At 35.7% G+C, this 27,604-nt stretch overlaps 1 protein-coding gene across 1 annotated transcript; it reads right to left on the bottom strand.

The window, feature by feature from the left end:
* Positions 1-232: 232 nt before the first annotated feature.
* Positions 233-27,489, bottom strand: LOC137401731 (uncharacterized). The gene is made up of 5 exons (XM_068088191.1): positions 27,375-27,489; positions 23,622-23,756; positions 20,880-21,049; positions 10,557-10,596; positions 233-1,960 (listed from the first exon to the last, which is right to left on the bottom strand). Exons 1-5 carry the CDS (start codon positions 27,451-27,453, stop codon positions 342-344), a joined length of 2,043 nt encoding a protein of 680 aa, XP_067944292.1. The 5' UTR covers positions 27,454-27,489; the 3' UTR covers positions 233-341.
* Positions 27,490-27,604: the final 115 nt, after the last annotated feature.

Here is a 27,604-nt window from a genome sequence, read left to right as displayed (position 1 = left end):
AAATAAATTATTACTTCAATGCCGTGTTCATGTTTTTGAGGGAAAACGGAGGCCAATTCACAGACAACTACTGCATAGCTTGAGTCATGTAACAACACGTAACACCATGTAATACCCTGACCTTGAAGCATGTAATACCATGACCTTGAAGCAAAACTACAGACAGCAAACTAAAGACAAAAAGTCAATTTGAAATAAGTGTAATTCAGCAGATGACAAACAAGCATACAGATCAATCAATGAATTTTATTAAGGCAAATAGAACCCAGCTATAGCCCAAACACAGTCACATACAACAGCTTGTGCCGTAATAATAGAGCAAAAAATTGATGGAAACAATGCTAGGAGTTGTCCATCTCTGGCCATACGTTCCTTGGAGGCTCACTCTTCACCGATTGACTGTCGATGTAGCTGGGTGATGACTGACCCAACTGTGACACTGCAACCTCATTTGGCAGGGCGGGATGACTACTTGCCTTACTGACAGCATTCTCAGCTAGTTCCCCGAAACCCGAGCTGAGTCTATTACAGTCTAAATGATGATTACTAAAGGAACGCAATGTTGCACTCAGCGCAGATGAGTCTTTAGTTGATGACGCATCAGCTTCTCCATTTGGTCCATCAACTCTAATGTCAGCCATTTTATCCATATTTTTTCCAGCATGCACTAGCTCAACATGCTTGTTAATATACTGCTTGTATGCGCATCGAAAATTGCAATATGGACATTTGTGGGGCTTCTCGTCGTTATGGACGGCTGAGATATGAGTGGTGAGATACTGTGGATAAGAGGTTGTATACGGGCAGTGGGGACACGAGTGAGGTTTAATATTTCTGTGCACAGCGTCGCAGTGTTTCTGCAGATATGTCTTGTAAGATGACCGATAGGGACAGTGGGGGCAGGCAAATGGTTTTTGCCGTTCGTGGACGGCTGCGATGTGCTTAGGAATGTACTGGGGATATCCGCTGCTGTACTCGCAGTGGGGACACTTGTACGGTTTAGCCTTTAAATGCACGGCTTGAACATGAATGTCAAGGACATTTCTGGAAGAAGCGGCATAGTTGCAGTGCGGGCAGGTGTATCGGTATTGCTTGCTGTGAAAACCGGACAAATGCACCTCAAGAGAACTCTTGAGGCTGCAGGTATAACTACAGAGAGAGCAGCTGTACGGCTTTATTTTACGATGAACAGCGTTTATGTGCTTGGTGAGGGACGCTCGAACTGCTGTTGAATGTTCGCACAAATGACACTTGTACGGTTTGAGTGTGCTGTGTACGGATCGCATGTGCTGCTTTATACGACTTTTGTAGCCACATGTGTACGGACATGAGTTACAGCGAAAATTACTCGTCGTACCATCCTTCGTCTCCGTCCACATGAACGACTCATCAAGCGCTTCCGAAGCAACTGAAAGTGGTTTGCCATCTTCTTGATAGAGTAGCGAATCAGACAAACCCGAGTCGCCTGATGATAGAAGCCGACCAGCTATTTCTCTCTGATCGTTGTTTGGACAGCTGAAAGGTGTTGTGCAATTTTGCTCCAAATTAGCTACTTGTTCAGACTGCGGAGGTGCATCTCCTTTTTCCACTTCAGCTGGCTCAACATTCACGATTTTGCTCAAAGATAAGCGACTAGAGTCTAAAGGTACCGAGACATCAACTTCTTCAATATTAAAAGACGCTGGATCCGTGACTTCACTCGAGCCAGACGATGATAAAACTGGATCAGCACGCTGCTCAAAGGACAGCGGAACTAGATCTGTGCCCAGCTGAAAGGATGGTGCAACTGTGTTTGTTGCAGGCTCCAAGGACATTGGAGCTGTTTTTCCACTAATATGTAATGTATCCCTGGTTTGGTTATCTACTAAGTCATATGCAAAGCCAAAGCTGGCTGGAGTCATCCCCTCTTCCTCAGCTGCCGAACTACTGACATCAAGGCTTGGGAGTTCAGTTCCATGATCTGCAAAATATGTTTGGCACAACATAATGCCATAATCAGAGAGAAATTGGTTCTGCTTAGAGTTGTCCCCACATGAATCCCGATAAGCCTTAGGAAATAGATAGCTAAAAATTAAAAAGGCCTCTTATGTAATATGCCAAGTCGGCTACAATAGCGATTTATGATGTAGTCGCAACATGTAAACAAAGCAAGTTGGATAAGTGAACCATAGACAGACTGCTAGTAGCAGCTGAGCATTCTTCACTGCATTGGAGTTATCTGCTCATCATCAATAGTAGGGCCAGTGCACATTCTTTGCTACCTTTTGTTTTCAATGTTTTAAAAAGTTTGCTGGCAAAAGTGATTCAACCAATCACCACAACTCAACTGCCCAATACTATAGCCCAATATATATATATATATATATATATATATATATATATATATATATATATATATATATATATATTGTATTGTCATTGGGGCACTGGGCGCAATAACACGGGCTAGCCGGGCCAAGCACTCAAGGATTTTCGCCACGCAAATACAAAACAACATGCTGTTTTTGTTTTGTATGTGCGTGGCGAAAATCCTTGCGCCCGTGACCCGGCTAGCCCGTGCTATTCATCGTATAGTAGTACGTATAAATCAAATTTCACCAAACCTTTAGAACAGTCGTTGACAAAAATATTTTGCCGATGGAGGTAGTAACGACGCTTATGAATTACGAAAAGTTGAGGTTTACCTCTATGGCTTGAAATAAAGTGATTTTCTAAAGCATTAGCAACCGTTTCGGTAGCCGTTGGGCAAAAAACAGTTCGAATTAACAGTGTTGAGTTCGAGTTATATAGAGCCATTTATCATTGCGTGGGAACGGACCAAGCAAATCCAGTCGAGTTAACCATGTGTTCGCTATATCCGAGGGCGAGTTATCCATGTTTCACTGTATATATATATATATATATAGTGAAACTCGGATAACTCAAACTTCAAGGGACCGAGTAAAAGTGTTCGAATTATCAGAGCGTTCAAGTTATCAGAGCACTATCACAAGTCCATGTATTTACTTATTTATTAGTAGATACATGTACATATACAAACTATAATATAAATCAAAAGCACAAACGGCTTGTTTCAAATTAAATGCTTCTAATGTAAAGCTTAAAACGTTTTTATCAAAAAGTATAGAGATTTTTCCATCACTTGAGATTGGTTTGTTGTTTGAGGTGATGTTATTGCCAGGACGTTTTTTAGATTGACATTGGCAAAACTTGATCGTTGCTGAAATGCTCAAAAGAAAAGACATCTTTTTCTTTTGAGCGTTTTACCCACGATCAATTTTGCCAATTTGTCTTGAAGTTTATGCAAAGATTACCTTACTTTACCTGGGATTCGTTAAGAGCAACACTCCGAGGTAGTTCAATTAAAAGTTTTACGAGGTTGTACGGTACATTGTATATCACTCACGCTTTTTGAATGGATACTTATTGAATGTACACACGTATTCTGTGTTTAGGTCAAACGATGAATAGTTTTTTTTAGCTAAGACAACGTATACGTTTAATTACAACAATTTTTAAGACGTTTTAAACATTCAACATTCCGACGTTGATTCAACACGGAATCAACGTCGGAAAACTATTCATCACGGGCTAGCCGGGTCACGCACTCAAGGATTTTCGCCACGCAAATACAAAACAAAAATAACATGCTGTTTTTGTTTTGTATGTGCGTGGCGAAAATCCTTGCGCGCGTGACCCGGCTAGCCCGTGCTATTCATTGTATAGCAGGATAAATCAAATTTCACCAAACCTTTAGAAAAGTCGTTGACAAAAATATTTTGCTGATGGAGGTAATAACGACGCTTATGAATTACGAAAAGTTGAGGTTTACCTCTATGGCTTGGAATAAAGTGATTTTCTAAAGCGATAGCAACCGTTTCGGTAGCCGTTGGGCAAAAAACAGTTCATTATAACAGCGTTGAGTTCGAGTTATATAGAGCCATTTATTATTGCGTGGGAACGGACCAAGCAAATCCATTCGAATTAACCTTGTGTTCGCTATATCCGAGGGCGAGTTATCCATGTTTCACTAATATATATATATATATATATATATATATATATATATATATATATATATATATATATATATATATATAGGAAGGTTTGAGATCAAATCTTCTGCGATACGATTTCATTAATCCAAGATTTCAATAACTATAGCTGGATATAACATATACACCAACAGTGAGCATCGTATACATTAATGTGTATATATATATGTATATATATATATATGTATATATATGTATATATATATATATATATATATATGTATATATACATATATGTATACGATGCTCACTGTTGGTGTATATGTGCATCCAGCTATAGTTATTGAAATCTTGGATTAATGAAATAGTATCGCAGAAGATTTGATCTCAAACCTTCCGGTTCACCAGTCCGACGCCTTACTAACTAAACCACAGAGCCTGATTGATTATCCAGGCAATGTCGGTATATGATAGCAAATAGGCTAGCGCTTTCGTCATGGCTTGGCTCCGTAAAAGCCATAGATCTTATTAGCAAGCTTACTCAAATTTTCCATTAGCAAAGTGCCAGGCTAATAGCAAGTGGCAAGCAAATCTCATTACCTCTCATTGTTAATAAGCTGGTTTTTAATACCTGGGCAACGCCGGGTAGCACAGCTAGTTTTTACATATAGCTCATATATATATAGCACATGCATATATAGCACATGCATATACATGTATATACGCAGTGGAACCTCGATTCTCGGACATAATCCATTCCAGAAAGTTGTTGTAAAACCGAGCTGTTCGAGATCCGAAACAATTATTCTCATTAGAACTAACGCATGACAATTTTAATCTATTCCAAGTCGGAAAATCAACTTCGGTAAAGCATTTTGTTAACATTTTACACCATAAACTGTACTGTAAACATAAACTGTACCATAAACATACTATAAATAAAAACAGGTAGATATAGATTGTGTCTAATTTTAATAAAACAAATTCTATCTAGAATGATGAAAAAAGAAGCTGAAAAGTAAACGTTTTGTATGTTTTGCGCTTAAAACATCGAAAGCAATCTAGGTTAGGATACAATATCAAAAATTGCAGAAATTGATAATGAAACAGCAAAAAATGCAACAGATCGGTTACATCAAAAATTTACTTCATTCATATCTCTGAAGGAGAATCCTCCTCTAAAACAATTTAGGGTAACTCGACTGGAGGAGTTGTTTCCTTAGCAAATCTCTTCCGTAGAGGAGACGTCGTCCCAAATGGTTCCTCCCTTTTTATAAAGAATTTATGAAGCGCGACTCGCTTCTCCCTTTGTTAACGAATGTTTTCATGCTGTTCCAAACGTTCAATTCCAATGCGCAAGCTACGGTTTGGTCGTGAACCGAATGTTTACAAACATTCGGTTTGTATCTCAAACAAGTTTGAGATCCGAGACGAGCAGATCTCAAATTGTTTTGGTAGAAAACTGAATTGGTGGAGAACCGAAACATTCGAGAACCGAGTTATATCACATACATATATTTCTCAGTTTGTGTGTATTTGTGTAGTTCCAGCTATAGCTATTCAAATCTTAAAATAAAGAATCCGCAATCTGATGGATATGAACGCATGGAGACTGCTAAGGCAAGTTTATAATCCAGGCTCTCTACCACTGAGCCATACTAGACAAAATGAACTAAGTTGTTATCATATACCATATAACGAATTCACTTGCTAATTATTTTAGCACTGCACCCACGCGTTCCGATGCACCTGTTAAGCAATATTTTTTGTACGGTTCAATTAGTATATTTGGGGTCAAGGCCAACTCTTCTAAAGTGGACAATTATAGAAGGAGCCTCGACATTCTCTCCATTCGGTCAGACAAAGACAGTACCAGTATCGTCGTATTCAAAGTTTTGATGGATAACTTCTGGTGGAACATTAACCTTTTTATACACACGCTTCTGTGTGAGGATTGTTATTAATAATCCAACATAGTCAGGACTTTTATTTTGTTTTCTTAATTCATACTAATTGTATCATTACTGAGTGATCTTTTATTGTAATCGTAGAAAAACTGACTTAATTTTGCAATTACTTGCTAATTATTTCATATTTACATCTAAACCCTTTTGTAGTTGTTTTATTTTTTAAAATTTATTTGACCTTCACAAAACATTTTCCTCTTGGTATGAAGTTTGAAAATCACAATTGTTTGAAAAAGTTTGAAAACCTTTACAGTTGTTTTCATTTTCTCTTAAATAATTTCAACTAGGCAAAACACTTTTCTCATGATATGTAGTTTGAAAGTTAGAATGGCAAATGCTGTTATATGTTAAATACAAATAAATGTTCTGTGCAAAGACCTTTTTATTACCCGGGAAATGCCAGGTAGTACAGATAGTATATATAGGACTTCTATATATATATATATATATATATATATATATATATCTATAAACAGTGCTACATATATCGTAATATATTGCAACATATATATTACGTACTACTATAACATAATTAAATATACATGTAATATCAGAACCGGCAATCCAACTGAATGCCAGACTACTTAGACAAACCCCCATTGATTTTGAATCTAGTTATCAACAGGTTCTCACTAAAATAAGCTGAACCGAAAATAATCACACACTAAACGGGCAGGCAACTTCAAAATAAGCCTGTTTGACAATCAGCTTACCGTAAAACCTCTATTTGGACGCCACCTCTAATGGAATGCCACTATAGAAGAAGGGTTGAAAAATACAACGCCACCCTTTAATTGAACGCCACTTCCATTTGCCTACTACTTTGACATTTTTAAACTCTACGAACCCATAATAGCAAGTGATCAGTAAAAAGTACCCACAAAAAAGTGTTAATAATGACTCAATTACATCAATAACAATTAATTTTTTTCATTCTTTTTGTAGTGGTTGCCATGATTTGTCACAATCATCAGAACTACACTCTGATTCAAAGTTACTAAGGTCTAAATCATATCTATTGTTTTCAGATTCATCCATAATGTGGTTTACAATATGACTTGAAGACTTTAACGTGTTTTGATTAACGATGAGACAACTCTTTAGAAACACCGTACAATGTAATAACAGCCATTGTTATGACGTATTTTAACTTTAAAACGTTAAAAACATCTTCAAAAATTAAAAACCTTATGTATGGTTTTTAACTCTAAATCTTTATGGTTTTTTATTTAAACCTTTGAAAAGCATCCCCATTGAGATACTTAGCAGCACCACGCTAATATTTTATAACCGAAGTAGTTCCTCATATAACTCCACCTGATACTTCAACATAAATGGAAAACAGTTTACATGTAGACCCGCAGAATGCTGAGACCCACAATATTAAAGTCGATCCGCTCAACAGAGAGTGTAAAATCTATTCAACGTTAGCGTCGCTTCGTCTGTGAAAAGGTTCAATCTATCATTTCAAAAATCTGATGAGGAAGTCGAAAAGTACAGTGCCACTCTTTATTTGAACACCACCTTCAATTAAACGCCACTATACGGAAGGGTTAAAAAATAGAACGTTGTACCAGTTGTAACTAGTAAACATTGTAACTAGTTTGTACCAAGATCTCTTTCAATATTCTTATTCCAGTAAAATCAACTATCAAATGAAAATTTTAGTAAAATAACATCTTACCAAATTCTCTCTGAAAAAGTACATGATAGGAAAATAATCTAATAGGACAATCGAACACGTGGGCAATTGAACACGTGAACTGGACAATGGACACACGGGGACACGTGAACTGGACAATGGACACACGTGAACTAGAAAATGGACACGCGGAGACACGTGAACTGGACATTTGCTGCATTTATACTTAGATAACTTTACACTGATGTCGTGAACATCTCAAGTCACGCTGTTACATGAGTTAAAGTTACAAGTCACAAGTTAAATGAGAAGTAAATTCTCCATGTTGAACAATAAACCCCATGCCTAATTGACCAGCACAACCTGACGATAGAGAATAACAGAGTAGTTATTAACGCTAGTATCCTGAGCGTCACAGATCGTCAGATGTGTCAATAAAGCTCAAGGAATAAGTATACGCACATTAATTCAGCATTCCTGTAAGATTAATGAATGACATTGATGGTGGGTAATGGGTTTAAATCCGCACAATGCAATCTTTTTCCCAACATTTACCCGTGAATTCGGACAGTGACCACTCTTATTATTATAGCAGACTAGTTGAATGTCCAATGTTGCACGGGTAATAAAAAAGGTTTTTGCACAAAAAATTTATTTTTAATCAACATATACAACATTTATCATTCTAAATTTTAAACTCTAGTTTTCTTTATTTCCGTGTACAGCATTTATTTCTGTGTACAGCGTTTATTTTTGTGTACAGCGCTTATTTTTGTGTACTGTGTTTATTTCTATGTACTGTGATTATTTCTGTGTACTGTGTTTAATTCTGTGCACTGTGTTTATTTCTGTGTACTATGTTTATTTCTGTGTACGGTGTTAATTTCTGTGTACTGTGTTAATTTCTGTGTACTGTGTTAATTTCTATGTACTGTGTTTATTTCTGTGTACTGTGTTTATTTCTATGTATTGTGTTTATTTCTGTGTAATTCATACTGCATCGGCTGCAGTGCCTACTACAAACCTACGATAATTGCAAGTCTTGTTGGACATCTGAGTTCAAGCCTTTTTCATCACGCTAACTGCAGTGTTGAGCATGAAATCATGAAAGATTAGTAGGTGTAATTAGTATGTGTACAAGTTATTCCATAGTACAGCCAGTTCAGTGCATTAGATAAATACCGAAGTTCAAATCCAGTGAGCAACGAATTTTTCATTCCTAAAACTTTATCGCTATATTTGGACAGACAAACATTGAGATTTATATATATAAATAAACTAGCTGTACTAGCCCGCGTTGCCCGGGGAATAAAAAAGCCTTTGAACCGAAAATTGATTTGTGTTAACATATAACGAAATTTGCCATTCTAATTTTCAAACTACATATCATGATATAGGTGTTTTGTGTAGTTGAAATAAATTAATAGAGAAAATAAAAACAACTGTAACGATTTTCAAACTTTGTCAAACCACTATAACTTCAAACTTCATGTCAGGAGGGAAAAGTCTTGTACAGGACAGCTAAATTAAACAACTGTAAAGGTTTTCAAACAACTGTTAATTTAAAGCTTCATAACTCGAAAGGAGTGTTTCGTTGAAATAACTTAGAAAGAAAAATAAAAATGTAAAGGTGTTTAAATGTAAATGTGAAACCATTAGCAAGTAATGGCTAATTATAGTCTATTTCTAATCGTAGTCTACGATTACGATAAAAAATTATCTGGTAACAATTAAATGATTTTAGTTCATTTCAGTGTTGGCATGCAAAAATTGGCATGTAGGCTAATAGCGTAGACTATAGACGTACATAGAGTGGTATGGAAACCCATAATCATTATCTAATGCAATCACCTCCTGGTAAAAGTCATCATAATTAAAAATAGTACCAAAATACTATGTTAACCTTAGTAACTAATGGTACCTACAATGACTTTAGTGCATTTTGTGGTTATGATCTGCGGGCCCAAGATAATTTAACATTACGATGGACTACGTGGAGAGTTCTTACCTTCGAGACAGGCGTGTAACATAAATGCTGAATCTAACTTAGATGAATTTGGTTTACTAAACACACACTTGAAGGAAGTTTTAGCATGTATTTTAGTAAATTTTAAATTTTTAACAGAAATTTATTAATTGCGAAACAATTTTATTATAACGGACACCGGATATACCGTATAACTGATAACTCGCCATGGCGAGTTCAGTGATGAATCCTTTAACAATGCATTATCCTTATTATCCTTTAATAATGCATTATCCTTATAATCCTTTAATAATGCATTATCCTTATTATCCTTTATTAATGCATTATCCTTATTATCCTTTAATAATGCATTATCCTTATTATCCTTTAATAATCTACATTATTTAATCAGTACACAAATCGCCAAATTTTAAGTTCGAGATAAATTATTGTCGATATCGTGGGGCGGAATAAATTAGCCCCAACCAAAAATAAAACGAAAAAGCGCAGTGTCGCATAAACTTAGTTCCCGAAAATATTTCTTAACAGAGGCATAATAACGCGCGTGGGCGCAAGGCTAAAATAATTTGCATGCGCATGGGGTATACAGTATATGAAATATGTCGTTCTAGCTCAGCGATAGAGCGTCCGGATAAGAAACTTGTCAATGCATTCATCGTGAGTTCAAATCCATCAAAAGGCGGCATTTTAATATCAAGATATTAATAGCTAGAGCTGGAATGCAGACAGACATACGACATATCCACAAACATACTTTGAGAAATATATATATATATATATATATATATATGTATATATATAGATTGGCGCTGCTTAAGAATCGGTCTCAATTTTATAATCTTTCAAAGATTGGCTGGCAGAACTAATCGCAGATTGGCTGCGAGTCGGTCACATCGGTCATTCCTCTGCCCTCTCTTATTCCCACTTACAACGTGTTAATAAGTTAGCAACAGCATCTAACTGACCTGGAGAATCTCTTGAGCTTTCTATCACTTCCTCTTTTATCTACAAGGATGAGTAACTCTATGAATAATTCTATGCAAGTGAAGCGAGTACGAATAACCAGCAAGTACGAACAAGTGAAGCAAGTACGTAAATGCGGGCACATGGTGCAAGTCTAAATACCTCTACGTAATTGCCGCCAGCATACAAAATTAAATGAAGCAAGTACAGACAACTCTATGTATGTAGAACAAGCATAAATATCTCTATGTAAATGCTGTGAGTAAACAGAACTAGTTAAAAATAAATAACTATATGTAACTGCTGTTAGCATGGATAGCTCTATGCAAGTTTAGTAACATGGATGAATAGCCAACAGAAGCAAGAATAGACAATATGGATGAGTTAAAACACTGGTGAAAAGATGAATAACTCTATGGAACAGGTTCAAGTAGCAATAACTCTATGGAACAGGTTCAAGTAGCAATAACTCTATGGAACAGGGTCCATTAGCAATAACTCTATGTAACAGTGCAATTAGCAATAGCTTTATGTATAGGCCTATGTGTGCTTATCTATATATATATATATGTCTCAAAGTCTGTAGTTCAATTGTCCAGCTATAGCTATTAAAATATTGGAATGAAGAATCTGTATCACAGAGGATTTGATCTCGGAACTTCCTGTTTACCAGGCAATTGCCATACCAATTTAGCTACTTGAGATTGAATGACTCTTTGGGCGATATGTCACTATGTGGGTGAATAGACGCTATCGCTCTCCCTCATGGTGCAATGTCATCCTATGTAAATTAGCAAGAGCTAGTAGATAGCTAGCTTAAATTACGGTAGCCATTGGCGATGTGCCCGGCGAATGGCAAGTGGCAAGCAACTACATTATAAGCTGATTTTAAATACTTGAGCAACGCCGGGCATTCTTCTAGTATACATCTATAACATAGATATGACATTGATAGATCTACACAATCGAGGCACAGAATGGCACCCTCAAGTAGAGAAAGAGAAACTCTGTGACTAGTGAATACCAAGGCCAGTTTTGTTTGCTATGTGCAACTGGCAGATATGGGTAGTCGAATTAATATCCTTGCTCGACTATGCAATGCTCATCTACCAAACGAGCATCGACTCGGAGCGTCCTACCAGTAAGAATTGTATCGACTCGGAGCGTCCTACCAGTAAGAACTGTATCGACTCGGAGCGTCCTACCAGTAAGAATTGTATCGACTCGGAGCGTCCTACCAGTAAGAATTGTATCGACTCGGAGCGTCCTACCAGTAAGAATAGAATCGAGTCTCTACTGCCACTAGTAAGAAATTGACTAGATTCGCTGTTTTTAATTGCAGCACAACGACTCGACTCAAAATGCACCAATGCTACCTTTATTATTCCTGCGCTGAAAAAAAATCCATCTCGAACAGTGATATCTTAAGTAATCCAGTCTGTTACTACGTACGCACCAAAGTGAAGACATCAATGCAGTCCCGTGTTACAAGTCGCACACGTTTTAAAAGATCTCAATATCACTGCGTATATTTTATCGGTCAATGACATGTTCTATGCACTAATATAATTATTATACCTCTATGGTTAAAGAATAGAGAAAGCATAATATTATTATGCTTTATTAATTATCTTGAGGTGTTGACTGATGTTCTAAAAAAAGAATCAAGGAGATTGACCCACTAGAAGCTGAGATATAGCCAGCCAAACACAGGTCTACCTAATAAAGAATCAGAGGAAAACCCTTCGAAAATCCCGAAAACTGTGACGTATAAAATCGACTTAATGGTCATGTGCCGGAGTTGCGCACTCTTACCACCGTTATGTATAATGATTGTTTTGGCTACGAGATGTGAAACGCTTCTCGCGATAGTAAATAATTTACATACTAGCTCTGGGTTCTCAGAAAAATCAACCAAACATTGTGTGGTAAAGGCATTTGCCCACAACCCCTCGCCATGATTTTTCAAAGCAGAAGAGCAGATTTTGACTACTGTGCTTCAAATTTTAACTCGCTCTCCACGGATATGCTCCGAAGATCATCTGTTCAACGAACGGCGCGCGTATAGTCTATATGCGATATCCGCGAGTTGCAGTTTGTTTAGAATAAGAAATAGGAATGGGACTTTTTGTTCCTTCATCATGTTTCTACTGTGTATCTACTGCAGCATTCAGTTGATTTTCATGATTATCGTCACTATTAACAGACTAGAAGTTCACTACAGCCATAATCTTAAAAAGACTAACTTGACCGTGCTGCTGTTGCTATAAGAAAAGAAAACGATAACTTTTGCTTTGATTTTTCTATTGATCTATTATCTTATCTATGATTATTTTTTTATGATTTATATAATATTCATAATGCATATTATACAAAATAATAATATAACTGCGTATAGAATAAATGATGTAACTAATATAATTTGTAGAAAATTCCAAATGATAACCGAGATTGATGATTGATTTAATTGATTCCATTTATTAGCTATAATTAAAAAAATCTGAACAACGCTAAAGATGAGTCTGAATAGGGAAGCTAAGTAGGAGAACAACAAAACTGAGCTGAACTAGCAAGATAGCGAAATGTTGCGAAATAATAGATGCGTGTAATTATTTTATGCTAAAACTAATCTACACGTCGGTGGGACTGGTTCGGAATTCTAGGAGCGATGATTGTTAGGCCCAATTTGATTGTTCTATACTCCCAGGGATTAACCCAATTAAAACGCCGTGATTGTTATAGGAGAGCGCATTAGTTGGCTTAATTGACCAATGGCACACAAGTCGAATTTTTACGTCATATATTGATGATTACCAAAACACTTTTGTTTTTTGGTAGACCTGTGTTTGGCTGGCTATATCTCAGCTTCTGGTTGGTCAATCTCCTTGATTCTTTTTTTAGAACATCAGTCAACACCTCAAGATGAATAATAAAACATAATAATATTATGCTTTCTCTATTCTTTAACCTGAGCTCTGACAACTTCTTTATGAGCTTTATATGAGCTCATGAATATCTTTCATTCTATTGAAAAACCTTTATAACGACTCACCTTTGTACCTATACAAAAACAATGATTACAAATCGTTTCAGTGCTAATAGACACATCCAAAACTTTCCTTCAATAAACTTTGGAAGGTATGTGATCATTTTGCCTAAAAAAACGAAGCAGTTAGGTCGTTTTTCCTTTACTCACAAAAACTACATAAAATCGTGGTTTCAATTTATTTTTGTCTTACGATGGATGATCAGAAACATTTTAAACAATGACCTAAACATATATCTGCTGGTAAAATCCTTCAACACTGGACCAAAGACTGTTTGACTACATTTTTATATTAGATAACTAGATGAATGCCGGGCATTGCCCAAGTAATAAAAAAGTCTTTGGACATGAAATTTTTTTTTCAACATTTACTATTCTAACTTTCAAACTTCATATCAATGGAAAAGTGTGTTTTTGTGCAGTTCAAATGAATTAAGAGAAAAAAAACAACTGTAAAGGTTCTCAAACTTTTTCAAACAACTGTAAGTTTTAAATGTCATATAATGAAAGAAGTGTTTTGTTGAAACAAATTAGACGGAAAAATAATACTGTAAAAGTGTTTAAATGTAAATGTGAAATCATTAGCTAGTAATAGCTAAATATAGTCTGTTTTGCTACAATTACAATAAAATTTTATTTGGTATACGATTATATAATTTTAGTTCATTTCAGTGTTGGCATCATAAGACGAAAATATCGTATAGACGTATAGAGTGGTATATAAACCCATAGTAATTGTCTAATGCAAACACAACTTAGTGAAAATCATCCTCAGTAAAAAATAGTAACAAAACAATATGTTAACCTTAGTAACTATAGCTATCTGCAATACCTTCATGTAACATTACAATCAACTACATGCAGAGTTCTTACTTTCGAGACAGGCGTGCAACATAAACACTGAATCTAACTGTTCTTGAATAAAACTGTGCTAAATGATTTTAGCTCACTAAAAACATACTTGAAGGAGGTTTTATTATGTAAACTTCAAACTTTTAATTCAGTTTCATCACTCATTTGTTTTCGAATCCGTTTTTATCATAGCGGACAAACTGATATAGTGGCAAAATAGCATATCAACATTTTTGTTATTTTTGTCGAAATCAGTACAATAATTACCAATTTTAATTTCGAGAGAAGTTGTTGTTGATATTATACGGCGGACAACCAAGTCCTCATAGTATGGCGAGGACAAAAAGCATCATTCTTCATAAAAACAGGCAAAAGTATTTTATAGCGGAGACATTGTAACTCGTGGGTGAAACGTATCAATTAATACGTCACTTAATGTGTGCAATCAATAAAAGGCTATATGGTATATATGATAAAGACTGTGTAGCTTAGTGGTTAAATGCGTGACTAGAAACTTGCATTCTCTGTGAGTTCAAATCCAGCCCAAAGTGAGCTTTTCATTCCATGATTTTAATAACTATAGCTGTACAGACAAACATAGAGATTTATATCTATAGATATATAAATATATATACATATAGTTTAAAAAAACTTTAAATTGTCGAATTGAGTATATTAAAATTGTATCTGCAATGACTTTAGTGAATTTAGTGGTTATGATATGCAAGATAATGTAACATTACAATGTACTACATGCAGAGTTCTTACTTTCGAGACAGACGTCTAACATAATCGTTGAATCTAACTTAAATGAATTTAGCTTACTAAAACATACTCAAAAGAAGGTTTAGTATGCATTTTAGTAAATTTTTAACCAAAATTTTATCACCAACTGTTTATATAGCTGGACATACCATAGTAGATATAGCTGGACATACCATAGTAGATATAGCTGGACATACCATAGTAGATATAGCTGGACATACCATAGTAGATATAGCTGGACATACCATAGTATATATAGCTGGACATACCATAGTAGATATAGCTGGACATACCATAGTAGATATAGCTGGACATACCATAGTAGATATAGCTGGACATACCATAGTAGATATAGCTGGACATACCATAGTAGATATAGCTGGACATACCATAGTATATATAGCTGGACATACCATAGTAGATATAGCTGGACATACCATAGTATATATAGCTGGACATACCATAGTAGATATAGCATACATACCATAGTAGATATAGCTGGACATACCATAGTAGATATAGCTGGACATACCATAGTAGATATAGCTGGACATACCATAGTAGATATAGCTGGACATACCATAGTATATATAGCTGGACATACCATAGTAGATATAGCATACATACCATAGTAGATATAGCTGGACATACCATAGTATATATAGCTGGACATACCATAGTAGATATAGCTGGACATACCATAGTAGATATAGCTGGACATACCATAGTATATATAGCTGGACATACCATAGTATATATAGCTGGACATACCATAGTATATATAGCTGGACATACCATAGTAGATATAGCTGGACATACCATAGTATATATAGCTGGACATACCATAGTATATATAGCTGGACATACCATAGTATATATAGCTGGACATACCATAGTAGATATAGCTGGACATACCATAGTAGATATAGCTGGACATACCATAGTAGATATAGCTGGACATACCATAGTATATATAGCTGGACATACCATAGTAGATATAGCTGGACATACCATAGTATATATAGCTGGACATACCATAGTAGATATAGCTGGACATACCATAGTAGATATAGCTGGACATACCATAGTAGATATAGCTGGACATACCATAGTAGATATAGCTGGACATACCATAGTAGATATAGCTGGACATACCATAGTATATATAGCTGGACATACCATAGTATATATAGCTGGACATACCATAGTATATATAGCTGGACATACCATACTAGATATAGCTGGACATACCATAGTAGATATAGCTGGACATACCATAGTAGATATAGCTGGACATACCATAGTAGATATAGCTGGACATACCATAGTATATATAGCTGGACATACCATAGTATATATAGCTGGACATACCATAGTATATATAGCTGGACATACCATAGTATATATAGCTGGACATACCATAGTAGATATAGCTGGACATACCATAGTAGATATAGCTGGACATACCATAGTAGATATAGCTGGACATACCATAGTATATATAGCTGGACATACCATAGTAGATATAGCATACATACCATAGTAGATATAGCTGGACATACCATAGTATATATAGCTGGACATACCATAGTAGATATAGCTGGACATACCATAGTAGATATAGCTGGACATACCATAGTATATATAGCTGGACATACCATAGTATATATAGCTGGACATACCATAGTATATATAGCTGGACATACCATAGTAGATATAGCTGGACATACCATAGTATATATAGCTGGACATACCATAGTATATATAGCTGGACATACCATAGTATATATAGCTGGACATACCATAGTAGATATAGCTGGACATACCATAGTAGATATAGCTGGACATACCATAGTAGATATAGCTGGACATACCATAGTATATATAGCTGGACATACCATAGTAGATATAGCTGGACATACCATAGTATATATAGCTGGACATACCATAGTAGATATAGCTGGACATACCATAGTAGATATAGCTGGACATACCATAGTAGATATAGCTGGACATACCATAGTAGATATAGCTGGACATACCATAGTAGATATAGCTGGACATACCATAGTATATATAGCTGGACATACCATAGTATATATAGCTGGACATACCATAGTATATATAGCTGGACATACCATACTAGATATAGCTGGACATACCATAGTAGATATAGCTGGACATACCATAGTAGATATAGCTGGACATACCATAGTAGATATAGCTGGACATACCATAGTATATATAGCTGGACATACCATAGTATATATAGCTGGACATACCATAGTATATATAGCTGGACATACCATAGTATATATAGCTGGACATACCATAGTAGATATAGCTGGACATACCATAGTATATATAGCTGGACATACCATAGTATATATAGCTGGACATACCATAGTATATATAGCTGGACATACCATAGTAGATATAGCTGGACATACCATAGTAGATATAGCTGGACATACCATAGTAGATATAGCTGGACATACCATAGTATATATAGCTGGACATACCATAGTAGATATAGCTGGACATACCATAGTATATATAGCTGGACATACCATAGTATATATAGCTGGACATACCATAGTATATATAGCTGGACATACCATAGTATATATAGCTGGACATACCATAGTATATATAGCTGGACATACCATAGTATATATAGCTGGACATACCATAGTATATATAGCTGGACATACCATAGTATATATAGCTGGACATACCATAGTATATATAGCTGGACATACCATAGTATATATAGCTGGACATACCATAGTAGATATAGCTGGACATACCATAGTAGATATAGCTGGACATACCATAGTAGATATAGCTGGACATACCATAGTAGATATAGCTGGACATACCATAGTATATATAGCTGGACATACCATAGTATATATAGCTGGACATACCATAGTATATATAGCTGGACATACCATAGTAGATATAGCTGGACATACCATAGTAGATATAGCTGGACATACCATAGTAGATATAGCTGGACATACCATAGTAGATATAGCTGGACATACCATAGTATATATAGCTGGACATACCATAGTATATATAGCTGGACATACCATAGTAGATATAGCTAGACATACCATAGTATATATAGCTGGACATACCATAGTAGATATAGCTAGACATACCATAGTATATATAGCTGGACATACCATAGTAGATATAGCTGGACATACCATAGTAGATATAGCTGGACATACCATAGTATATATAGCTGGACATACCATAGTAGATATAGCTGGACATACCATTGTAGATATAGCTGGACATACCATAGTAGATATAGCTGGACATACCATAGTAGATATAGCCGGACATACCATAGTAGATATAGCTGGACATACCATAGTAGATATAGCTGGACATACCATAGTAGATATAGCTGGACATACCATTGTAGATATAGCTGGACATACCATAGTAGATATAGCTGGACATACCATAGTAGATATAGCCGGACATACCATAGTAGATATAGCTGGACATACCATAGTAGATATAGCTGGACATACCATAGTATATATAGCTGGACATACCATAGTATATATAGCTGGACATACCATAGTAGATATAGCTAGACATACCATAGTAGATATAGCATACATACCATAGTAGATATAGCCGGACATACCATAGTAGATATAGCTGGACATACCATAGTAGATATAGCTGGACATACCATTGTAGATATAGCTGGACATACCATAGTAGATATAGCTAGACATACCATAGTAGATATAGCTGGACATACCATTGTAGATATAGCTGGACATACCATAGTAGATATAGCTAGACATACCATAGTAGATATAGCTGGACATACCATAGTAGACATAGCTGGACATACCATAGTAGATATAGCTAGACATACCATAGTAGATATAGCATACATGCCATAGTAGATATAGCTGGACATACCATAGTAGATATAGCTGGACATACCATAGTAGATATAGCCGGACATACCATAGTAGATATAGCCGGACATACCATAGTAGATATAGCTGGACATGCCATAGTAGATATAGCTGGACATGCCATAGTAGATATAGCTGGACATACCATAGTAGATATAGCTGGCAAACTTTGAGATTTATATCTTTTGCAGTCAGTCTCACACAACAATTTTATTCATTGATTTGGTTTTTCAAATGCATTGACTCTTGTGCAGAACATTTTGCTAATTATATAAAACTTTATATTGAACTTAGATGACAAAAATTCTGTTTTTACCAGAAAAATACCAAGTGTATGTCAACAAAAATGGTGGACATGACTTCATTCCATCCATAAAAGCAATGAAATTTATAGTGAAATAGTTGATATTTGCTATAGAAGCAGTCCATGGACTGAGCTAATGCATGTAGCAAAATTAGTAATTGCTTTGTTATAATGATTCAGCTATAATGGCATAAATTAATTTTTTGGTAAAAACTTATTGTGTTCATTTAAGAGAATTAAATTTAACCGGGTCATTGAAGTTAAAGGTGGACTTGCAACAAAATTCACATTACAGTTATTTGGTATCAAAAGATTCACCATGTCTTACTCTGTTGTGTTGTAAGTGCCAAATATGTGGAAAAGTGATTACAAACTCTTAAAAGCTCAACAACAAAAGACCGCCGTAGATTGGAATCTATTTATTTCTCTGACGTAGTCATTACAGTTTGGTTATTGTCTTGTTACGTGATGTTCTCACGTGAATTGGAAGACCAATAAAAAGCGCAATATAAAACTTATCGTAGTACTAGTTTATGACAAACACTTCCGGTTTTAACGAAGACCTTGTATCAAATATAGATGCTCATTACTTTACAGTTTTGTTTCGGCCTGGTCTAATCAGCAAGTCGTAATCTGATCATGTGACGCAATACTTCAAAATAATTTTTGCAGCACTTTTCGATTGTCACAGATGACCAACAGGCTCGTCATGATTATCAGACAATGATATGTACTCCTTCAAGCTAAGGTTAAAAAATTAAATGAATTTTTACGGTAAGTTATAAGATATACCTGCTAAAAGTGATAGCATTACAATGACGATAAAACAGACGGGTAAAAACAATAGACATGGTTTTATTGAATGCGTAAAGTATATTTGTGAAAATATTTCGACGAATAAGGTTGCATGAAAGTGTAAACAGAAACCATCTACCACAACTACATCACATTTGAGCCGTTTTGGAAAGAGAATCTAAACTACGGCGGTCTCGTGTGGCTGCGATTAACTGTTCGTTTTTTAGCTTTTAAGAGCTTGTAATCACATTCCCACATATTTGGCACCTACAACACAACAGAGTAAGACATGGTGAATCTTTTGATATCAAATAACTGTAATGTGAGTTTTGTTGCAAGTCAACCTTTAAGATAGCAAAACAATTGAGAAATGAATTGTGGTGTTTTGCAATTAAATGTGGATTGAATCGATTCTTACAGAAAATATGACGGGGAAAAAATGGGAGCTGAATTGTTAATTTTTTGATGAGAATATAACTGAATCGAGCCATATTTAACGCCTTATAAACATCTCTGGTAACTGGTACAATAAAAGGCAGACCTGGATGACAGCAGGAAGCGTAAGACAAACAAGGAAAGGGTGAAGGAGAAGGGAGAATAGTACCTGGGAGAGAAGGTCAGTGTGAGCAAGCTGTGCTATGAGCCTCTGGACGAAGAGCCGCTTGCACTGCTTCAGTTGGGGGACTCGAGGCTCACTTAGCACTTTCAACCAGAAGGCTGTGAGACCAACTGCATTCAGACCTGACCAGTCAGTCTCTGAGAGTAAGCTCAGTTCTGAAAATTGAATCTAAACCGTTGAGGTTAGCGGAGACCCACATGCATCGCTGGAGCCTCTACGGGGTGTTGCAGGCAGTTACCTATGACTACTATTAAAAGTCTTACAGTTATGAGAATGAGAGTAAAAAAATTGGATAAACCAAAATCAAGTACAGTCAAACATGGATAACTCGTCCATGGATAGCTCGAACACATGGTTAATTCGAACATTTCCTTTGGTCCGTTCCCACGTAATGATAAATTGCTATAGATAACTCGAACTCAACACTGTTAATTCGAACTGTTTTTTTGCCCAACGGCTACCGAAACGGTTGTTATCGCTTTAGAAAATCACTTTATTCAAAGCCATAGAGGTAAACTTCATCTTTTCGTAATTCATAAGCGTCGTTATTACCACCATCGGCAAAATATTTTTGTCAACGGCTTTTCTAAAAGTTTGGTGAAATTTGATTTATACTGCGATATGGTGAATAGCACGGGCTAGCCGGGTCACGCGCGCAAGGATTTTCGCCACGCACACACAAAACAAAAATTGCATGTTGTTTTGTATGTGCGTGGCGAAAATCCTTGAGTGCGTGACCCGGCTAGCCCGTGACGAATAGTTTTCCGACGTTGATTCCGCGTTGAATCAACGTCGGAATGTTGAATGTTTAAAACGTCTTAAAAATTGTTGTAATTAAACGTATACGCTGTCTTAGTTAAAAAAACTATTCATCGTTTGACCTATACACAGAATGCGTGTGTACATTCAATAAGTATCTATTAAAAAAGCGTGAGTGATATAGAATGTACCGTAAAACCTCGTAAAACTTCTAATTGAACTGCCTCGGAGTGTTGCTCTTAACGAATCCCAGGTAAAGTAAGGTAATCTGCATAAACTTCAAGAAAAAACGGCAAAATTGATCGTGGGTAAAACCCCAAAAGAAAAAAATGTCTTTTCTTTTGAGCATTTCAACAACGATCAAGTTTTGCCAATGTCAATCTGAAAAACGTCCTGGCAATAACATCACCTCAAACAACAAACCAATCTCAAGTGATAGAAAAATCTCTATACTTTTTCATGAAAACGTTTTAAACTTTACATTAGAAGCATTTAATTTGAAACAAGCCATTTGTGCTTTTGATTTATATTATAGTTTGTATATGTACATGTATCTACTAATAAATAAGTAAATATATGGACTTGTGACAGTGCTCTGATAACTTGAACGCTCTGATAATTCGAACACTTTTGCTCGGTCCATTGAAGTTCGAGTTATCCATGTTTGACTGTATTTCAACGTTGTTGCAGGAAATCTGTTATTGTCCAGTAGGCGTGGATATCTGGGCAGTTTTATTGAGCTCCCCTTATTCCAATATGCTAAACATGTATGCATATATAAAATCTACTACCGTCTCGTAGTACTAGCATCTCGTACTACTAGTATCTCGTACTACTAGTATCTCGTACTACTAGTATCTCGTACTACTAGCATCTCGTACTACTAGTATCTCGTACTACTAGTATCTCGTACTACTAGCATCTCGTACTACTAGCATCTCGTACTACTAGCATCTCGTACTACTAGTATCAAGTACTACTAGCATCTTGTACTACTAACATCTCGTACTACTAGCATCTCGTACTACTAGCATCTCGTATTACTAGTATCTCGTACTACTAGCATCTCCTACTACTAGTATCTCATAATACTAGTATCTCGTACTACTAGTATCTCGTAATACTAGTATATCGTACTACTAGCATCTCGTACTACTAGTATCTCGTGCTACTAGTATCTCGTACTACTAGCATCTCGTACTACTAGCATCTCGTACTACTAGCATCTCGTACTACTAGCATCTCGTACTACTAGCATCTCGTACTACTAGCATCTCGTACTACTAGCATCTCGTACTACTAGCATCTCCTACTACTAGCATCTCCTACTACTAGTATCTCATACTACTAGTATCTCATACTACTAGTATCTCGTACTACTAGCATCTCGTACTACTAGTATCTCGCACTACTAGCATCTCGTGCTACTAGTATCTCGTACTACTAGTATCTCGTACTACTAGCATCTCGTACTACTAGCATCTCGTACTACTAGTATCTCGTACTACTAGCATCTCCTACTACTAGTATCTCATAATACTAGTATCTCATACTACTAGTATCTCGTACTACTAGCATCTCGTACAACTAGCATCTCATACTACTAGCATCTCGTACTACTAGCATCTCGTACTACTAGCATCTCGTACTACTAGTATCTCGTACTACTAGCATCTCGTACTACTAGCATCTCGTACTACTAGTACCTCGTACTACTAGTATATCGTACTACTAGTATCTCGTACTACTAGTATCTAGTACTACCAGCATCTCGTACTACTAGCATCTTGTACTATTAGTATCTCATACTACTAGTATCTCGTACTACTAGCATCTCGTACTACTAGCACCTCATATAACGATGAAGGGACATAAAGTTTCACCGACTCCACATTGACAGTCCAAAATCATATTAAAACAACAAATTGAAAAAGAAAATACTGAAAATGCCACCAGTGAAAAACTTACCTCGTGTCAGCTTGTTGCTGAGGAGCTCTTTAACTGCCTGGCTATCAACATTGTTGAGGTCAGGGAATAAGTACTTGTATTCAGGGGGTGACAATTTGGTGTTGTTGAACAAGTCCTGCCAGTAGCTGAGAGCAGCTGCAAAAACAAGCGTGTTGCGTAAATGTAAAGTTATATGAGAAAGTAAATTAAGATTATTGTGGCTGTTTCCAATAGTTGTAGAGAACACCAACTGCGAGACTTTTTATACTGGAGAAAAATATCTCCATCTCCAAAAATATTACATTCAAGTGCAACTAAAGCCTGACTCCTACTCCTTGTCAACGCATTAAATAACAAGTATGTTTCTATTCTACAAAGATTTTTGCTCTTTAGCTTTTTTCGCGTATGAACTACAGAGATTGTGCCTTTGCAGTCATATTATTTCTTCAATTGCTTTACCTTTAAAAATGCAAAGAATTCTTCAACTGATAGAGGAACAGACTTTAAACAGTGAATATTTTAACTGCCATGAGTGATATCTAGCTTGTATTACTGATTTCACGCTCTAGCCTTTGCTATAGTCAATAATACAAGTTATTTTATAGCCGATAGTATGAAAACTGAACTTGTTACATATAAAGAGCCTCAAAAGCCACGCACATTGTGAATCAATAATGATAAACGACCTCAGTGTAAAATAACATCAGCACCATGGTAACATTTTGCATTTATGAAAATTGGCTATATATACGTACAATTATATATTTATATATATATATATATATATATATATATATATATATATATATATATATATATATACAGTAGATCTGATGATTATTGCATGGCAATATGAAACTATTGGTAATAAATTTTTTTTAAACTTAACTTAACTTTAACTTTCATTTTTACCCAATTTTATATATATATATATATATACATATATATATATATATATGTATACATAGAATTTCTTCTTTCTTACTGTATTGAAACTTGGCTGCAATTATTGGGGTTGTGTTTATTATTATTTATAATACATGTATAATTGAGTGGATAGTATTGATATTGCTGCGTTGATTGGCATTGGCATTGCATAACAATAATGATGAGAATAATGATCGTAAAATCTTAGGCTAGTTAGTTAGCAGAAGTGGGGCTAGTAGATAAAGTCCCACGTAAAATCTGAAAGTAGCCAAGAAGGCTGAGTACAACAACAATATTATTAATGATACCATAGGGTCTAATTACTGGCTTGTGTTACGCAGAGTGATGCGCGACCATGTTAGCTCTCCTGCAAGTACAGCTAAAGCTGAAGCCGCTTTTAACTATGTAGTGATTTTAGGCCAGTGGTCCCTACTCTATGACACCTTACAGTGCCTCGCGCTCCGTGTTCTCAACTCGAGTTGTTGAACTCAAGTTGCTGTTCAAAGAACTCGGCCAGGGTTTTTGATGAACTCGAGTTGTGTTTTGCAAAACTAAGCCGGGTTTGTAAAAAAAAGCAAAGTGAGTAATTGGGAAAATACTTTTGTCTTTGTATTTTTATATAACTAAATATGCGCAAATATTGGCAATATAAATAATTTAAATATGTATATATATATTTGAAATATTATTATTAATCAATTATTAAATTTTCCCACGACCAAACGAGCGAAGCGAATGTTTGAGAGTTTTATGATAAATGCATGTGCACACAACTCACGAAAATTGTTCATCAACAACGTCGCAAACCCTTGTACCGAAATCTCATCAACAAATTTAACCATTTTTCTGTGGAGTCGTTTAAGTATAATAATGATACAAAACGCAAGTAAACCTGTTTAAACATATTACTAAGTCTTTGAAAAGTGTCGACAGTATCTTAAAACTTACCCATCTGAACAGATTATACACAAATAGACAGATTAATTTTGCCAAAAATCGTTATTAAAACTTGCCAAGCCTTACTTTTTTATCAAAATTAAGACCGACAATTGAAACGCCGAGCGACAGAGAATAGAACAATCAAGTTGTGCGCATTTCACGAAAAAATAATGTGCACATTTCACCAGTCTATGAGCACTGTCGAATTGCCGAAGGTTTCTGTAATTAACGTAGGAGTACTGAAATCGTTTCATTTTTGCCGATTTCAAAGTAACTGACATTTTAGACACTTTTGGGTACTTTGGTATTCTAACTGATGTCCAATGCAGTGAAAGTAAAGGAAATGACGATGATATTTTTTTCTAATGATTCTTATTAGATTATTAAATATTTAATTATAAGTTTGGATGACTATTGAAATGTTATAGTCACACTAACAACATCGATGATGGGCAATATGTTACTGTTATTATTTTTTCTAAATAGTTTTGTTAAATAGATTTTCTAAAAATCTATGTAAATATCACAACTTCTTGATATTGTTAGCTATGACGTTTTGAAATGGAAACAAAATTGTGCATTGGTTTTCTATTATTACTGTATTACTATATTAATAATATTGGTTATTCTAATAATATCAGTGCATTTTACTTCTAATATTGCATTTCTCCTATTGCAGGGGGAGAGATATAATCATATTATCCTTTTCTTTCATTATTGCTGTTTGTTATACATGATAACACCCAATACATTACAGCTACCATTGCAATTCTCCTATTGCACTGCAGTGTCATTTGACTGCTAATATTGACTTTCTCAACCATCAGTACCCTTTCTTTTTTCCAATATCACCTTGGTCATAGGCTGTATGACAAGGGAATTTCTAGTATATAATATGCGCAAATGCAGTTCTGTGAATGAGACACCCCAATTACTCACTTTGCTTTTCTTTACAAACCCGGGTTAGTTTTGCGTAACACAACTCGAGCTGAGAACACGGAACGCGAGGCACTGTAAGGCGCCATCTTACTCCATGAACAGCCAATATGGTTCTTAAGTCAGAGTAAAATTAGCTAGCCATTTAGTGGCAGCACATCTTTGGATAGTAAAACTAAAGGGAACTGTGTTGAGCGCTATGTGATCAACCATAGCTTGTCTGCAGCTGACAAGCCAGTGAAAGCTGCCAAATTAGGAAGAGATAATGGATGATAAGAATGTCTTTACCTTAGGAAATTGAAGCTGGAAGGAAAACAGGAAAAGCAGTCATATTATAAGCATAAATGAGGTAATATGACTGATTAAATACAAACTCTCAGATCCCATTCCTACATTCAGCCCATCCTGACTTGGTCTCATAGTCAGGAAGAAAAAGGTATAAATTTCATACCTGATGCAAATTTTAGTAATAGCATTCATGAAACAAAAACTTAAAATGAAATATTAGGAAAGCCTTCTGAAAACAAAAAAACTTGGAAGCAAATATTTAGCTGCTTCAAAACTGTCAAGTTCATTGCAGTATGCTGTGATCCTCAAATGCCGATATATGAAGTTTGCAGACACCAAAATTCCTTCCAATATAAAAACGACGCATCATCAATCTATAGTTGCAAGTCTATGACCGACGCCAAGCTGAAGATGAGAGTGGAGTAGAAAGATATAGTCGAACGGTTCTTAATCATCAACAGTAAATGTCTTTTAAAAGGCGCATAACTGCTATTTTACCGCAACCGGTTCGATTTTTTAATTACAAGAAACGAATGATTTATTGTTTGAGCAATATGACTAGACATCAAACTTCCGGTCATTAATGCTATTACTTGAACTCAAAAATGTACTGATAAAAGAGAGTGAAATCTAAACGCAATATGAGAGAGGAGTGATTAAACGAAGAAACTCATGTGAGCTAACCTGAGTTAGAGCTGTTGTTAGTATATCTCTCTGTAATTGGTACTCTGCTCAACCTAGAAGGTGCAGTGTTCAGACTCATTTTACTGTTAGCAACAATCCATACGCTTCCAATGCTTTGGTACGATTGATAGTTTGGAATATATATATGTAGAGCAATATTGCGTACAAGAACCGCTGGGCGTTCACAATGTCGCCAACAGCTTGTTAAGGCGACTATTTATTTACAATAC

This window comes from Watersipora subatra, chromosome 8 (genome assembly GCF_963576615.1).
Source record: "Watersipora subatra chromosome 8, tzWatSuba1.1, whole genome shotgun sequence".
In the NCBI taxonomy this organism is placed as follows: Eukaryota; Metazoa; Bryozoa; class Gymnolaemata; order Cheilostomatida; family Watersiporidae; genus Watersipora; species Watersipora subatra.
This window is presented reverse-complemented; position numbering and strand designations above follow the sequence as displayed.

Bases quoted from the DNA above. Each gene is read 5' to 3' on its own strand.
- LOC137401731 (XM_068088191.1), bottom strand. From the start codon at position 27,453: ATGAGTCTGAACACTGCACCTTCTAGGTTGAGCAGAGTACCAATTACA. The intron at 23,757-27,374 runs GTTAGCTCACAT...TTGTTTTTGCAG, and splicing joins TAACAACAGCTCTAACTCAG to CTGCTCTCAGCTACTGGCAG. The intron at 1,961-10,556 runs GTCAGTTAGATG...CATATTTTGCAG, and splicing joins AAGCTCAAGAGATTCTCCAG to ATCATGGAACTGAACTCCCA.